Raw genomic sequence first — 17075 nt, forward strand, 5'->3', positions numbered from 1 at the left:
GAGAAGCTGCAACCCCCAAGCGTGACCCGGCGGGAGGTTCTGGAGCATCCCGGCCTTAGGAGCTGGGGGTTGCACGGCGCCCTGGGGCGCCCTCCTGTGGCCAGTCGGAGAGTGAGCCGTGGGGGTGCCACGGGACTGAAGGCCTGGACTAGTGACAGGTTTTTATCTAAGTGGCCACGAGTTCAGGGTTTCAGACTAAGCCCTGGACCAGTGGACACAGAATGTGTGCTTCTGGGGAGCGAGGGACCCCAGCGATCCTCGTGGGGGCTACTTCCGGCTCAGTGCTCAGGGACCCCTGCCAGCAGGGTGCAGAACAGGGGCCCCCACCCGGGGCCCCGCAAGCAAAAGCTGGGCTCTGCTGGGAGCTGTCTCCTGAGCCCTGGGATGAACTGTTTTTTAGGGGGGAGGGCGCGGAAGGGGGGGCCATACCTGTTGGTGCTTAGGGTTTATTCCTGGCTCTGCATTCAAGGGTCCTTCCCAGAGGGTGGGGGGACCATCGGGGTCACGTGCAAGGCAAGCGCCCTCCCCGGTCCCATGCCTCCAGGCCCTCTCGGTGAACCTCCCCCCAGCACCGTGGGAGCCACGTTCAGACGTTCACACACGTCCAGCGCTGTTCTCACAGTGTGAGGGCAGGTGTGCAGCACAAGGGATGCGGTGGGAGTTTTGCAATGTTTGTGAAGTCTGAGGGGAATGTAATCGCTCTATCTGATTCCCGAGGCCAGACACATTCCACTCTTACGCGGACGACGTTGGTGAATCCCCGTAGACTTGCCCTGTCTGAAATCAGGCAAACTTTGGCCCCTGAGGCCCCAAAAATGCAAAGGAAAGATCGCTCCAGGCTGGGGTTCTGGGCGTCCACACATCATGTGTCCCCTCGGCCTGCCTGGCCGCGAGTTGGCTTGTGGAAGCAGAGCGACACGGGGACCCCACCCCGCAGATCCGGGCCCTCAGAGGGTGCTTGGTGCCGGGGGTCAGGGTGGCGGGTCGGCCCTGCTCTGCTGTGACATTCTGGGCCATTCACACGTCACCCGCCTGAGCCCCGAGCGAGTCAGCTGTGAACCAACCCCTCCGTTCTTCATCCCCCAGCTGGACTCTAGCACGGGAAGGTGGCGGCAGCTCCCTGAGCTCTTCCGTGGCGGAGATGTGGACTCAGGCCCACGGGGCCAGCAGGCCCTGCGCGGGTTCGAGAACAAGGGATGCGATAAGGGCCTTGCGCCTGTGTGAAGTCTGTGCTGACTGGAATCACTTTCTCGGAATTCCGGGGCCAAAGATTCTTCTCTGCCTGAACGAGACGAGAGGACCCGAAGATGTCCAGGAAAGATCCGCGCGAGCTGGGGTTGCACGGACTCTAACCACGCCCCTTGCGGAGGGTCCCTGTCCAGCATGTCCATCCGGCGACCCGGGTCCAGGAGCTGCACCCAGCCCCCAGTTGACGGGGCGGAAAGGGCTTGGTCCCTGCCTGAGACTCAGTGGCACAAAGCGTCTCCCAGCTCACCCGCTTGTCTGACTAGGCCACAGACAAGGCTCCGTGTGTGGCCCGGCCCACAGTGCTCAGGGAGCAGCTCCTTCACTGTTCGTGTACCCTCAGGGAGAAGCTGAGGCGCTTCACCCACGCCCGTTTACAAAGGAGCTGCTAACGCCAAAGCGGGCAGGGGAGGGGCCCTGGGCAGCTGGACGCAGGCCAGCCTGAGGGTCTCAGGGCCCACCCGAGGCAGAGCGGTCACAGTAGCTGACTCCGGGCCTGTGGTGGGCGCCGGGGCTGGGTCTTGCCACTGAGTTGCTGCGTGGGCTGTGTGGGGAGGCGTGACCCCCTGCGCGTGACATTCTGGCCCTCACTGCTGCTCAGAAGTAAGTGCTGCTGGGCTGAAAGACGGCCGACTCGGGCCCGGGCAGCATCAAGCAGTGATGGATGTGACACGTATGTAGACATGTATATTCTCTATTTGGGGAGGGCCGTCCTCTTCGACCGAGTGCGCAGCTCCTGGAGGGACACCTGCCTGGCCAGCCAGATCAGCCCGGTCAACCCTGGCCATCAGTGGGGTGACAGATGTCACAGCCAGATCGCCCTCAGTGAATCTGTCTCGTTCTGACACAAAGTGGCCCTCAGTGCTGCTGGGTCAGGGGAGAGCGGAGACATTTGCATTCTCACGTGCAGCTGGTGCAACCGTGCTACGGGCGTGGGGCTGGAGGGACCCTCCCGGGCTGAGGCACGCGGCGGCGCAGACCCCACCAAGTGAATGTCTGGAGCACGGCCAGACTGCCCCCACGCCACCAAGCCCAGGGGAGACGTGCGTCAGTGGCAGGGCCGTGGGGCGCACGCGTGACTGTGGCCCCCACAAAGCCACCTCGGTTTAGGGCAGGGGGAGGGGTGCATGCCAGCTGGAATTCTCGGAACCAGCCACTGAGGCGGAGCATGTGCCTCGTATGTGCCACCATGATCAATCCTGGCACCACACACATGCAAAAATTAGTCGAAATTCACAATGCCCAGTTACAAAGTTTCACAAAGAAAAAATGTTGCTGTTGTGTCAGACCCATCTGTGCTCAGGGGTACCTCCTGGCTCTGCACTCAGGAATCACTCCTGGCGGTGCTCGGGGGACCCTATGGGATCACTCCGTGCACCCCCCAATATTTTTAAGAAGAGAGGGGGCTAGAGAGTACAGTGGGATGGGGTTGGAGCAATAGCACAGTGGGTAGGGCGTTGGCCTTGCACTCGGCCAACCCGGGTTCAATTCCCAGCATCCCATATGGTTCCCCGAGCACCGCCAGGAGTGATTCCTAAGTGCATGAGTACAGTGGGTAAGGCACTTGCCTCGCACACAGCTGACCTGGGTTTGATCCCCAGCACCCCACGCGGCCCCCTGAGCCCCGCCAGGAGTGATTTCAGAGCACTGCCAGCCTGAGCCAATAACAAAACAAGAAATACTTTTGCGGCATAACTGAGGCTCGGCTGTAACAAGTGTTCTGGATCACATCTGGCGACCCTGTCTGCTTCCAGAATCTTCTCAGACTGGAGCAACGTTCAACTGCCCAGACCCACAGCTAGACTGGAGAAACCGCACGGGAGTGGCTGGAAGTGAGTCAGTGCTATTAGGACGCCTGTTCCAGAAAATTCTCATGAACGTTTATTAAGCTATAATTTTCACAATATTTTAATTCTGTTCTGGAATCAATCTACAAAACAACATAACACCAAAACCAGTGACTTCATAAAGAGGAATGATGTCTCACTTTGCCCCCCCAAAAAATAAAACCCCAAAATAATAAGCCTGGTATATTGTATCTATATATCTGAAGACTCGGTCTCCAAGGCTCGGAGGACTGACGTGGATACACACCACATTCACACACCACGAGGCTCAGGTAAAGTGGCTGTATGTTGTCGGATGCTATAGAAATGTGGAACCAGATGCAGAGCAGGAGCCACTCGAGGGCAGGGTTCCCAGAGAGGGAGGAACCACAGCTGGCTACGGGATGTGAGCGGTCACCATCACCACCACGAGAAACCACTTCAAGGACACAGCGCCAGACTCAGCACACATGCGGGCGATGAACTGACGCCAGGACACAACCTGGGCATCTGCAAAAGGACACTGGGACGTGGGCCAGGACGCCACTGGCGGCCACGGCGTCAGGAGCCACGGACACCGCGCTGCTGGGTGCCCCTGGCCAGCCCCGGTGCCGCCCACCAAGGAGGCATCACGAGCGACACACGGAAACCACGACACTGAACAGTGCGTCCCGGGGCCACGGAGAGCCACATGCTGAAGGTACTGTGGACCCTGCGAAACACGCCTGCACACGCACGCTCACACACGCCTGACCCTGGGATTCACATGGGGAATGGGAGTGCCACGGAGGTGGCCGTGAGCAGAGGCGGGGCCCGGAGGAACGCCAGCTTCCTGACGTACGTCGAGGCAGCCGGCTCGGGACGGTCAGGGAGAAGGGACTGGGCCCGGGCGGTCACCAGATGCGGCCTCGTGGGCGACTCAGGCACGCCCCCCCCCCCCCCCCGCCAGGACAGCGGCCCAGAGACTGTGGCTGACCAGCCGCCAGCGTCCTGGGACCTCCCGGCTACTGTTCCCAAGGCTGCCAACAGACGCCGCCCGCCCCGCTGCTCCACCATCGCCCTCCAAAAGGTGGCACTCTTGCCCCTCGGTCTGGAGACCCGGCAGGTCCCGGGTCCTCGGGAACTGCAAGCTCCGGCGTGGTGGGGCCGGCTGCTCCGGGAAAGCCCTCGTTCCCGCGTCTGCGCCCGGGAAGGCTGCGGGGCTCAAGCCCCCAGGCCGCCCCCCAGGCCAGACATGGAGGCCTGAGCAACACGCCCGGCACATGGGAGCTTCACCTCCTCCGGGTGAGCCACGGGACCCCCTCGGCCCCGCAAGGAGCTCTCCTGTGCCAGCCAGCAGCGCCCGCAAGGCGCCCACAGAAGTGCCGGGGGAGGGAGGCGAGCAGCAAACCTGGGGAATGTCGGCCAGCGCCATGGTCTGCCCGCCCAGAGGACACGCCCATACACACACACAGACACACACACAGACACACACACACACACAAAGACACAGGTGCAGACAGACACGCTCAGACAGACACACACACTCACACACACAGACATACATGCAGACACACGCATACACAAACACACAGGCACGCACAGACACACAACAGACACACACACACAGATGCACAGATTCACACACTCACACACACTCCCACACATAGACACACTCACACACTCATATGCTCACACTCACATATACTCACTCCTACAGACACACTCACACATACAGACACTGATGCACAGACACAGTCACACACACTCACACTCTCACTCACACACACACACACACACACATCTGTAGAGCAGACACTTCCTGAGTGGGCACGGCAGGCACCGGGGCTCCACGCAGCTCTGGGCATCAGGCTCCCGTGGATGCCCTGGACCCAGATGGGACTCTGCAAAATGTGGTTCAAACCAGTCCGACTGCGGGCACGTGTGCGGGCGCACCTCAGACTCGACAAATGACAGTCTCCGGAGCAACAGAATTGATGGGAGCTTGGCTGGGCCACGTTCACTCAGTGACAGGACTTGTCAACCAAGTCACGGGCGACCCAAAACAGCACAGGGGGAAGCCTCCCCCGCAGCCCCTGTCCCGACACACAGGCCTGCGGCCAGCAAGTCCTTCCCTCGGTGCGATGGTGCCAGGGCCTGGTCTCCGCCTGCCTTTATTAAAAAAGCCTTACAAAAGATGTAGCTAAGTGCTCGGGGGAAACTAACTTTATGGTCTATGCACAGATAAACTTCTCTCCCTGTACAGCAAATATGGTCATATCCTTTGTTTAAAAAATATCTTTCTCTCCTAATGACACTGGTGGGGCTGGCAGGGCCCTGGGGCAGTCCTGAGCCCGGGGCCGAGACACCCGCCCAGGCACCCTCTGCTGCTCAGTACGTTTATTAGGGTGGTTTGGGGTTGGCGGTTCTCTTCTTGCGGCGCTTCTTCTGCTTCCTGGTGGGGGGCGCTGGGGTGGGGGGTCCCGGCCGGGCGGCTGATTGTCACTTGCCGTTGGCGCGGTCGAGGGACTCGAGGACTCGGCTGAGGCGGATGTTCAGCAGCCGGACCTGGGCCTCCAGGTGCTCCAGCTTCTCCTCCACGCTGTGCCCGCCGGGCCCGCCCCGCCAGTAGCTGCCCATGGGCCCGGTCATGAAGTAGACGGCCACCACGAAGCAGATGGGCAGCACGGCGGCCTCGGGCTCGCCCTCGTACTTGTGCAGGACGTACACGCAGGACATGGAGAAGAGCACGGCCCGCGCCACCCAGAAGAAGCGGCCGAACACGGTCTGCAGGAGGCCGAAGGTGATGCCCAGCGCCAGCGACAGGAACCAGTAGGCCAGGAGCACCACGCCCACCAGCAGCAGGGCGCGCACCGGGCTGCTGGCCACCGAGCTGGGGTTGAAGTACTGGGACAGGTTGGACACTGCGGGCGGGAGACAGAGGCGGCGCTGAGCCTCGGCGGCCGGGGGCTGCGCCGGGACCCAAACCCACCGCCCGCTGCCCTCGTGCCAGGCGAGTCAGGGGTGCCAGGGCACCCCTCGGAGACCGCCACCAGGGCAGCGGCTCGGACACAGCCGGGGCCGTCCGCCCGTCCGTCCTTCCCGGGCTCTCTGGGGCGCGTGCCCGCGACTCGCAGGGCCGCGCCCATTACCTCTCCTCCTGCCTGCTGGGATGCACTGGTGCCGGCCCAGGTGGAAGCAGACGTCGTGGGCCGAGGGGGAGAGGGAGAGGGAGACACCTACGGGGGCAACAACGGGGGGTGCCTCGGTCCCACGGCCTGCGGGCCCAGAGCTACCGACCCCCCGGCACAGACGCCCTCACGCCCGGCGTGGCTGGGCTGGGCCTGGGGCTGCCACTCACGGGCCAACCTAAGCGCAGACCCGGAGGCTCCGGCTCAAGGAAGGAGGGAAACAGGGAGCTCCACCCCGGGCCGGCGTGGCGGGAAACGTGTGAGAGGAAGGGAGAGTGCGAGGAGGCGCTGGCACGGCGGCCTGGCCACTCGGGCCACTGCAGAGCCCAGGGAGCCCCCAGCACCCTCCAGCACAGGCACAGGGAAGGGCCTGCTCTCCCCGCTCCCTGCACCCCTCCCTCCCCCTCCCTCTCTGGGCCAGGGCCAGGTGGCGCTCAGGGCCGGGGGCCCATCGGAGAGTCGCTCAGCCCTTGCAGCACGGTCCAGCCTCTGGCTCTGGCTCTGTCAAGCCCTACGTGGTGTGTCCGCCGTCCACCCGGTGTTGGTACCACACCCCCGCACTCACCCAGCTGACCCCGGGTTGGGCCTTTGGGCCCCTTCACTGCCCCCACCTCTGGCTGGCAGCCACAGTCCCGGGCGTTCCCCGGGGAGTCCGGCCCTTTCCAGACCCCAGCGGCGAGTGTGACCTCACTCACTGTGACCATGCCTGGCTCGGTTGCCGCGCTGGCCCCTGGGCTTGCATGTCCGGCCAGCATGCGCGGCCCCACTGCCCGCAGATGAGCCGCAGGAGAGCGCCTCGGGGCCTGCCGGTGGCAGCCGCCAGCCTGCAGGAGGCCTGCGGCGCTTCGGTCTCCCGGCGCTGTGGCCGGGCCCTCGAAAACCGTCCCTGCGTCCCTGCCGCGCTCCTGACGGGCCCGAGGCTGCTGCGCTGAGCATTCAATCTGCATCTCTGGAATCTGAAAGTTCTTCTTGGGAGGGGCGGGGGGCCCCACTCACAGCCTCACACGCAAGCCGGTCCCACGGCCACCTGCACACACGTTTCCCCAGGAGCGGGCACGAGGCCTGCCCACGAGCCCGCGGGCCGCTGGTGTGTTCTCCGGGGGATTCTCAGCTCGGGTCCCGTCCGGGCCCACTTGCCGTCACTGGTTTGGGGCCACCCGGCGGTGCCGAGCCACTGGTCCTGGCTGGGAGCTTAGCCGGCGACCCGCAGCTCTGCGGGGGGCCTGGCTCAGATGTCAGACCCCAGGTCATTACCGAGACCCTGCAGAGGGTCACTGCCGACGTCTCCCCCAGGAGTTCCAGGCGCCCGAGCCCATGGGGGCCCTGCTCTCTCCGGGCACCTGCGTGTGGGGGAGCTGAGACCCGGGTCCGTGGGTCTCCTGTCCACCCCAGGCCTGCTGTCCACTGGGCACTCTCGGCTTGCTCCTGGGCGCCCACACAGCCCTGCTCACGAGGGTCACCCCGGCCGCGTGCTGCCGCTGCCGCCGGGGGGTCCTGCAGTTTGATCTTATTTATTTTGGTTTTTGGGCTTGGCAGTGCTCAGAGTCTACTCCTGGCTCTGTGCTTGGAGATCACCCCTGGCGGTTCTCACTGGGCTATATGGGACGTCGGGAATCGAACTGGGATCAGGTGGGCCAAGGCAAGCGCCCCCCCCCCGTCCCCCATACAGTCTCTGGCCCCGCAAACCTCTCTAGTACCTGCTTTGTCAGAGACGGCAGGACCCACAAAATCCAATCCTGGGGTCTGGTGTGGGGAGTCACACCTGGGCCCGAAAGCCTGGGTGCAGTCCTGGGGGGCACCTCCCGGGCGTCAGAGTGGTCAGGATTCCCAGAAGCAGAATGCCGCCACAGACGGACGCCCCACGAGTCATAAGTCCCAGGACGCCAAGAAGGAGAGAGAAGTGGGCAGCTTGGGGCAGGGGACTCCACTCACGGGGGACCGAGAATGGAGACTCCCCTCATGAGCCGAGGCCTGCAGGTGTGAGTGCTCTGAGGGTGTGAGTGCTCTGCGGGTGTGAGTGCTCTGCGGGTGTGAGTGCTCTGTGGGTGTGAGTGCTCTGCGGGTGTGAGTGCTCTGCGGGTGTGAGTGCTCTGTGGGTGTGAGTGCTGTGTGGGTGTGAATGCTCTGCGGGTGTGCATGCTTCTGGGTGAGTGTTCCCGGGTGCGAGTGTTCCCGGGTGCGAGTGCTCCCGGGTGAGTACTCCTGGTGCGAGTGCTCCCGGGTGCAAGGGCGCCCCTCCAGCCAGCAGGGGAAACGCTCTGCGGCAGCAACGGGAGAGGCCCAGGCTGGAGGCACAGTCTCCCCAGGAGACTCCTGCAAAGCTGCCACTTGACCTGCCCTGGCCGTGGGCCCGAGGCTGCCCTGAGCACCCACGGAGGCAGGGACCACGGGCTGGACGGGAGCTCGGGGGAACCACGGGGTAGGAGGTGGGTTCCCAGCAGCTGCTCTGAGTCACTGTGACCTGCTGCAGTCGCCTCTGCTTCTCCCCCGAGGCGGCCTCTGCAGGGCCCACGGCTGCTCCCCGCGGCGTCCACACAGGCCTGAGCACAGTGCGGCCGGCGTCTCTCAGAGCCGAGGGGCGTCTCCGGGCTCCAAGAGTGCCTGGCACGAGCCGAGCTCCCTCCCCTGCTGCGAGGGCGGGCCTGCAGCCATGACGACTCCCGCGTCCAAGGGCGGCCCTCGGCCTCCCCCTGGGGGAGTCTCCGAGTCCCTGCCCATGTGTCCCCTGTAGGAGGACACGGAGTGGACACGGCACCACCCCGAAGCCGCCTGGCTGCACCCGGCTGTTCCGTTCAAAGACAAGGCTGAGCTCGGGGGACGCTCTGCAGGGATGAGGGAGGCACGGCTCCCCCGTCAGCAGGGCCGGGCACGCGCGACAGCGGGAGAGTGTGAGAACAGAAGCCAAGGTCCCCTCACAGGGGGCAGCCGGTGGGTCTCTTGGCGGAGGTGTCGCATGGGGACGGGCTGGGGCAGGGGTGCGGGGAGGCCTCGGAGCCCAGGGTCTCGGCATGGGCCGTGGGGCGCCCTGAGGGGAGTGCCTGAGTGGGTGCAGTCTGCCCTGCCCACGTCCTTGGAAAGGCTTGGCCTCCCCTCGGGTGTGGGGGGCACTACCCGGGCAGCAGCACCTACAAGGGTCAGCAGGCCAGAGGGTCCCCGGATGGGCAGGGCTGGCCCGAGGGCGCCCAGGGACCCCGCGCGTGGGAGGGGTCCGCCATGTCCGAACTGCGAGCACTGGGCAGGTCACCCGCCTGGCCAGGGGCAGGAGGGCCTGGGCCCCCTGGACGGCACGCACTCCCCTGTGGTGGTGCTGGGGTCACTGCAGGGGGTGACAGGCGGGGTCCTGGGGGGTGTGACAGAGTGGCTCTTAGGCTCCGCTCCCCGGCACCTACCGTCCAGACCCAGCACGTCCAGCAGCTCCGTCCACACCTTCCACACGCTCTCCACAAACATGTCCACGCCCAGCACGAACCGCTCGGTCAGCCTGGTCAGGAACTGTGGGAGCAAGGGGGTGACGGTCAGCACCCGCAGCGCCGCATGAAGGGCGCCTCCCGCCCCTCCCCCACCAGTGAGGGACCCACGCGAGCCTCAAGGGATGGAGTCACGGTCTCATCTCTCATGGCCACCAGGCTCGCGCCACGGGAAGGGAGGCCCCACTGCTCCCCGGGGTTCCGGGATAGCACGTGACATGTGTGTGACAGCGTGTGACAGTATGAGAGGCCATGGCAAACAGGCATCCCATCCCCAGCACCACCCAGGGTCACCACACCCTGCCTGGGGTGATCCCTGGGCACAGAGACAGGAGTAACCCTGCCTGAGCACTGCGGGAGTGAGCCTCCACTCCTGCCCCTCTCAAAACAACCAGTAGTGGAAAACAGGGTGGAAAAACCAAAGTGGCAGACAGAAATTCCCACCCCCTGGGCCAGAGAGCACAGCGGGGAGGATGCCCGCCCTGCACACAGCCGAGCCAGGGGATCCCTGAGCACAGAGTCAGGAGGACTCCCTGAGCACTGCTGCCTGTGCCCAGAACAAACTCTCCTTCCTGGGCCCTGAGGCCTCCGCGTCTCACTGGCTCATGCAGTGCCCCTGACATGTGGTAGTGTCAGTGCACATGATGCTACACATGTTCACACACACACACATACATACGCGCGCGCACACACACGTGCACACATACACACACACACGCGCGCGCGCACATACACACACATACACACACCACTGTCCCGCAGGTGCCCAGGCTCCCAGGGCCTGGCGTGTCCCTGCAGAAGGTAAGCAGCAGCTCTGGCCCGCACTGTCCGGGGCGGCCAGGAGCAGGGTCCAGTGGGCGGCAGGACAGTGGGGAGGGCGCCCACGGCCCGCCTGGGGTCACTCCGCAGCACCTCACCTGCTCCCGGGGCCTGCAGGAGTGATTCTGCGCACAGCCCGGTGTGGCCCGAGGTAGGTTTTAAAGAGGTGACAGGAGAGGGGCCGGAGCCTGGCACAGCGGGGAGGGTGTTGGCCTGGCACGGGCTCAATCCCGGCACCCTACAGGGTCCCCCAAGCACCTCCAGGAGTGATTCCGAGTGCACAGCCAGGAGTGACCCCTGAGCATCGCTGGGTGAGACCCAGAAAGAAAAAAAAAAAAGTGAGAGGAGTGAGGAAGAGAGGAGCTGTCCCAGCGGGTCTGTCGCTGCGTTACAGAGGCCACCTCACACCCACACGGCCATTACACGTTACACGGCTGCATGTTAGATGTCAGCCCACAGGAATACACGTGTCACATGTCACATCACACACAGGTGTATCCACATCACTCAGTGCACACCCCCCACAGCCACGAGGGGCCCGGGCTCCTGCTGCAGGGCTCACGGGGCAGCTGGGGCTGGGCCAGCAGGAGGACGTGGCAGGAGGGGCCGGGTGTGGCCTCCCCAAGGGCGGGCGCCCCTCATCTGACACCCGAGGGGTCCCAGGCGCGGGACTGGCGGGGCCTGGCTTGAGAGCAGGGGCGCCAGCCGCGGACGCTCTCCGGGTGCAGAAGGGGAGAACAGCCTGGCTCCCCCCATGGCCCCCAGAGCCCCCCGTCCCGGGTGCGGAAGGGGAGAACAGCCCGGCTCCCGCCACGGCCCCCAGAGCCCCCAGTCCCGGGTGCAGAAGCTTCGCCCCGGAGAGCGGGGACAGAGGCCGGGAGCCCCGGGGCTGGGCTCTGCAGGGACGCGCCATGGGGTGCCAGCGGGAGGCACCTGCCTTGCAGGCGAGCTCGACCCGGCACTAACCTGTGGCCCAGGAGTCGGCCTGAGCATCGCCGGCACGGCCCCGAAGCCCAAGGAAAGGACAAGTGCCTTGAGTCCGGGGTGCAGGCCGGTGGGAGACGGCGGCAGGGACAGAGTCGATGGGGGCTTATCTTTGGGCCACAGCTGGCCGCGGGGAGGGAGGAGCCGTCTCTCCTCTGGGGCTGGGCCCAGGCTACCCCCAACCCACCGGCCTCCGGCTTCTACCTCTCCTGAACTCTCAGCCTTGGGCCCCGCCCAGCAGTCTGCGGGGCTCCCCGGCTACTGGGGAGGGTGCAGCGTCAGGGATGGAGCCCGGGGCTCACACACACACACACACACACACACACACACACACAGCGAGTAGCCCAGGGCTCACTCACTCACACACACACACACACACACACACAGAGGAGCTGGACACACATACACACGCACACACAGCGAGTAGCCTGGGGCTCACTCACACACACACACACACACACAGAGGAGCTGGACACGCACACACACACACACACACACACACACACACACACAGCCCTCCCATGTCCCCGCCGCTCCAGGCCCGCGCCCCTCGGCACCCTCCGGAGTAAGGAGAGGGCTGCTGTGTCCTGGCCCTGGTGACGGTTAGCAGACGAGCACACGTCAGCGCACCGCCTGCCCACCTGGCCTGCCCACATGTGCCAATCCGCCTCGAGAAGCTGTTAGAACGTTGGTGGGAAAAGGGCTGGGAAGTGTCAGTTACTTGACTCAAAATATTTTCTTACAAAAAGGAAAATATGCAAGGCTCCCTGAGAGAGTGAGAGGGAGAGAGACAGAGACAGAGTCAGAGAGAGACAGAGACACGGGGGGGGGGAGAGGGAGAGCAACAGTCCGGCGGGGAGGGCATTTCCCTTGCACCCGGCTGAGCCAGGATCGATCCTCGGCCTCCCCCACCGCCCCCCAGCACCGCCAGGAGCGATTCCTAAACGCGGAGCCGGGAGCAACCGAGTGGAGAAGGCGAAGGCCCAGGCGTGGGGCCCGAGAGCCCGAGAGCCCGAGACCAGACCGCGAGGCAGAGACGCAGGCGGCCCCGCTGGCCTTGCACAGGGAGGACCCAGCCCAGCCCGGAGCCACGCGGGCCCAGTGTGGCCCGACCGCCGCACCCCCACGGGGAAGCAGCAGCAAACATGAGCTCCTCACACACGCACGACGCGGGAAAGCCCCCACGTTTCCATCAGAGCCCTGAGCAGGGGCGAGGAGAGACCGTGCCGGGGTGGGGGTGGGGGTGGGGGCTAGGGCACGTCCCTGGCATGCGGCTGGCATTCCGTACGGCCCCCTGAGCAGAGCCAGGAGTGAGCCCTGAGCACCACCGGGGGTGACCCACGAGCAAAATGAAAACCTAAAAGCAACTGAAATTAGGCAGGAGCGAGCCGCACCCCTCCCCGCGAGCCTGGTCCCCGAGTTCTGGAGTCTGTCTCTGGGCCTGAGGGCACGCGCTGGCCCTCTCCCGAGCCCCCTCCCTGGCCAGTCCCCCCCCCCCGCCCCCCCTCCCTGCTCGGCAGAGGCCCTGAGGGGGGCATCGCGCCCTCCCGGCCTCCCCCCGCGGCTGAGCACGACAGAACTTCCCGGGCAGCGCTCGGCGTCAGCGACACCCTCCACCGTTACTATGGAGACGGGAACGGCGGGGAGGGCAGGCGCGCTGCCGGCTGACCCGGGCTGATCCGGAGCACTGCCAGGGTGCAGCCCGCCCGGCCCTCCGCTCCGTGACCTTCACAGGAGAGCCGGACACGACCCGCGGCCCGGCGCCCGGCTCCGCACGCTGCCCGCTCTCAAGGTCCGCCGGGCGCGGGCGTGCGTCAGAACCCGCCACTCCACGGCCGGTGACGTCCACCCACGGGCCCACTGCGGAGCTGATTATGCGCCTCCCGGCCCCGCAGCCGACACGCGGTGACGGCTTCGTCCTGTGGCCCGGGCCCCGGGCGGCAGTGCTCGGAGCTACCCCGGGCTGTTGGAGTCACTCCCGCGGGCGGCTGGGGACCAGGTGGTGCTGGGGACCGAACCCCGGCTCCCACGTGCCAAGCCCATGCCCAGCCCGTGGGTACTCTGGCGCGCGTCACTCTGGGGCGCCAGGGCTCGAACCCAGGGCCTAGCACAAGCAGGATAAACGTCCTGGCACTGCTTTGGCCACCCCCCCAGGTGCCCACACCATTTCCTGACGTCAAACTGCTCCCCTCGCACTGAGCTTCCCCACCGCCCAGCCGGCTGCCCGCATGCAACGCCCTGAGGCATCTCTGACACAGAGAGGTCAAGCGAGCAGCCCAAGGTCACACAGCCAGAGACCGGCTGTGAGCCGAGTGGCACATCCAGCCCCAGACCAGGCTGCGGAGTTATTTCAGACAAGTTCTGGGTCAGAAAACCAGGCGTTCCGTTCAACACCCTCAGACTCCACGAGCCGCCTTGCTGGCAGGACCAGCCCTCCCGAAACCAGGACGGGCCACGCAAGGCCCTGCGGGGCGCAGCTCTGCCTCGCCCGACTGCAGGCCGGCCACTGGCCCCTCTGCCTCAGTTTCTTCATCTGCAAAATAAAGAGAAGGAGCCAACCTCACAGGGCTGTGCTCAGGGTCCAACGGCCACGAGACCTTAGATATAATCGTCCTCTCTGCTGATGGCACAAGCCCGGGGTCGCCAGACACAGGGCGGCTCAGAGCCTCGGGGGCTGGGGCCGGAGAGACAGCACAGCGGGGAGGGCGTCTGCCTTGCACGTGGCCGACCCAGGCTGGATCCCCGGAGCACCGCCAGGAGTGACTCCGGAGTGCAGAGCCGGGAGTGACCCCTGAGCATCACCAGGGTGACCCAAAAGGACAAAAGAGGAAAAAATTTTTTAAATGTCTCAGGGGCGGCCCTTGGGTCTGCTCTCAGGAGAAGCCCCTGGGCCGGCCACCGGCACGTGCCTCACTCAGACCCGGGCCCGCCTCTGCTCTCCGCTCCCAGGCCGGAGGTCAGCCCTGAAATACCGGAGACCTCTGTCCCCAGATTCCCACAGGCCTCCGCGGAGACAGGCCGATCTGTGTTGGCCCCACCACAAAAATCCTACGAATTCCGAAACTGTCCCGGGGCCAGAAAGATAGCGCGGTGGGTAGCACTCGCCCCACCTGGCGCAGCCCCCAGCACCCATCTGAGCAACGCCAGGACTGATCCCTGAGTGCAGAGCCAGGAGTCAGCCCCAAGCACCCCCGGGACAGCCCCAACCACCCCTGCACCCCACAAAACAGAAACAAAAACCAACACCAAGAACAGGAGACTGCCCCGTGGTCAACACTGGGGTTTTACTCCTTCTCCCCCTGCCTCAGCCTGGGGCCTTCCCTTCCCCTGAAGGCCCCTGGGTGGGGTCAGCCCACAGCACACACAGCCAGGAGCTCACAATGACCCCCAGGCCTCGGCCCGGGAGTGAGCAGCCGCCCCAGCCGGCCTCACTTGGAGCCTAGGGACTGGGCCAGAGACCGGCAGGTAAGCCGCCCTGTGGGGCCCCCCAAGGGCCAGCCAGGGATGGGCTCGCCCCACCCGCCTGGCACAGCCAGGTGTGGCCCCAAAGGGAGAGACAGACACTGGCCCCGGCTCCCTGCGCGCCTGATGGGGTTGGAACTTGACCCCCACTTTCCAGTACCGGGCCTGGCAGGGCGGGCAGGGCAGGGCAGGGCAGGGCAGGGCAGGGCAGGGCAGGGCAGGGCAGGGCGGGAGAGCAGGGGCTGCCCCCTCCCCACCTGGCCGAGCCCGCTGCCCACTTCCTCTCCGTTCCTGGGGCCACGCGCGCGGGCTCCGGCCTGTTACCAGGGGGGCCCCGGGGCGGGCGGAGGTCCCGGGCGGGGGTCCGGGGCAGGGGTCCAGGGAAGGATCCCGGGTGGGGGGTCTGGGCGGGAGGGGGTCCCGGGGCTGGGGTCCGGGGTAGGGTCCCAAGCGGGGACCCGGGGCGGGGGGGCGGTTCACCGGGGCAGGTTGGGGGGGGAGTCCCGGGCGGGAGGGGGTCCCGGGGCAGGGTCCCGGGGCAGGGGTCCGGGGGTAGGTGCTCAGGCGGGGGTCCCGGGGCAGGGTCCGGGGGGGGGGGGTGTTCCCGGGCGGGGTCCCGGGGCAGGGTCCCGGGGGGGGGGTCCCGGGGCAGGGTCCGGGGGTAGGGTCCCGGGGGGGTCCCGGGGGCCCCGGCCCACCTTCTGCGCGGCGCGCACGTTGTCCTCCCCGAACAGGCCGCCCAGGCTCTGCGCGAAGGTGCTGGCCGCCCGCCGGCCGCCCGTCTTCTCGGCGCCGCCGCGGCCCCGCGCCCCCCGCGCGCCCCCCGCCAGCAGCGCCAGCGCCAGCAGCAGCGGCAGCAGCCGGGCCCGGGCCCGGGGTCCGCCCGCGCCCATGGTCAGCGCCGCTCCGGCTCCTCGGGCCTCCGCGCTGCCCGCGCTGCCCGCGCGCCCGGCCCCGCCCCGCGCGCGCAACAGCCCCGCCCCGCCCGCAGGGCCCGCCCCGGCGCGGGACCCGGTGCCCCGCCTCGTGCCGCGGGGAGGGCCAGTCGGGGTCCTCTCCCCCCGGGGTCGGCGCGCCCGGCCGGGCCACAGTCAGCGCGCCCAGGGGAGAGGGTCGCCGAGCATCCTTCCGAGGGCCCGCGGAGGTCGTGGGCCCGAGGGTCAGCAGAGGCAGCGGCCCGAGGGTGGACCGAGGCTGGTGGAGCTGGAGAACCCAGGGGCCGGCCCGCCTGGATCCCAGCGCGCCCGTTTCGGCGGGAAACGCGCAACTGATCCCGGCCCCATCCCGGGACCCCGGGTCTCCTTCAACGGGCAGGAAACGAGGAGGGGGCGGAATCAGGAGCAGACGGGTGGGGGGCGCGGGGTGGCCCCCAGACCACCGCGTCTCTCCTGTAAGCAGGTGCCGGGAAACCCGGGTGGTCTGCCTCCAAACCCACAGAATTAACCAAGAAAATAGAGCTTGGGCGGGAGGGCCGGGTGGGCGGACACTGGCGCCCACCCCTGGGCTCTCCATGGCATCACGTATCTGCCCCACACTCTGTGTCCGCCTACTCGGCCCAGGCCTTCTTCCTCTTGCGCTGAGAATGCTCCTTGCTCCTCCTGGACAGACCCTAGAGGAAGCACAGGAGGGTGTCTAATCATGTTGAAGCGGGCACACTGTTCATGGACTCAGAGGAAGCAGGGGCAGAGCCAGCTGGGCGCAGGCTTCGCTTCCCGCCGGAGGCCTGGCCTGGGTCCACGGCAGCACGTGGTCCTCTGAGCGTTGTCTGGAGCTGACCCTGGGCACCAGTGGTGTGACCCCATCTTCCCCAAATGAGCACCAGAAGGAATCAGAGATCACCCATCTTACACGACAGAATGTATCTTCATGAGTGTGAAGTATATTTTCCCCCAAAGCCCACTGAACTCATTGTGTCCCTTTGAAGCCGTGCTGAGATGAGCAGTACCCAAATCTCACCTTCTGCCTCAGTTTGTTGGAAGCGATTTGGGTTTGGGTGGGGGAGGTGCTTATCCAAATTTCAGTGCACACCTTCTTCATTCAACAGCTAATTACCTGCGTTGCAGCCAGGTCTTACCCTAGGTTTCTTTCTAAACATTCTTAAA

At 65.9% G+C, this 17075-nt stretch overlaps 1 protein-coding gene across 1 annotated transcript; it reads right to left on the reverse strand.

Annotated features, from left to right (window-relative positions):
* Nucleotides 1-3103: 3103 nt before the first annotated feature.
* Nucleotides 3104-15898, reverse strand: BRI3BP (BRI3 binding protein). Its single transcript, XM_055147650.1, has 3 exons — nucleotides 15672-15898; nucleotides 9631-9733; nucleotides 3104-5974 (listed from the first exon to the last, which is right to left on the reverse strand). Exons 1-3 carry the CDS (start codon nucleotides 15864-15866, stop codon nucleotides 5553-5555), a joined length of 720 nt encoding a protein of 239 aa, XP_055003625.1. The 5' UTR covers nucleotides 15867-15898; the 3' UTR covers nucleotides 3104-5552.
* Between the last annotated feature and the right edge of the window lie 1177 nt (nucleotides 15899-17075).

This window comes from Sorex araneus, chromosome 9 (assembly GCF_027595985.1).
Source record: "Sorex araneus isolate mSorAra2 chromosome 9, mSorAra2.pri, whole genome shotgun sequence".
Taxonomy (NCBI): Eukaryota; Metazoa; Chordata; class Mammalia; order Eulipotyphla; family Soricidae; genus Sorex; species Sorex araneus.

Coding starts and splice junctions, on each gene's coding strand:
- BRI3BP (XM_055147650.1), bottom strand. CDS start 15,866: ATGGGCGCGGGCGGACCCCGGGCCCGGGCCCGGCTGCTGCCGCTGCTG. Junction 9,734..15,671: donor ACGTGCGCGCCGCGCAGAAG/GTGGGCCGGGGC, acceptor TTGCTCCCACAG/TTCCTGACCAGGCTGACCGA. Junction 5,975..9,630: donor GGACGTGCTGGGTCTGGACG/GTAGGTGCCGGG, acceptor TCCCGCCCGCAG/TGTCCAACCTGTCCCAGTAC.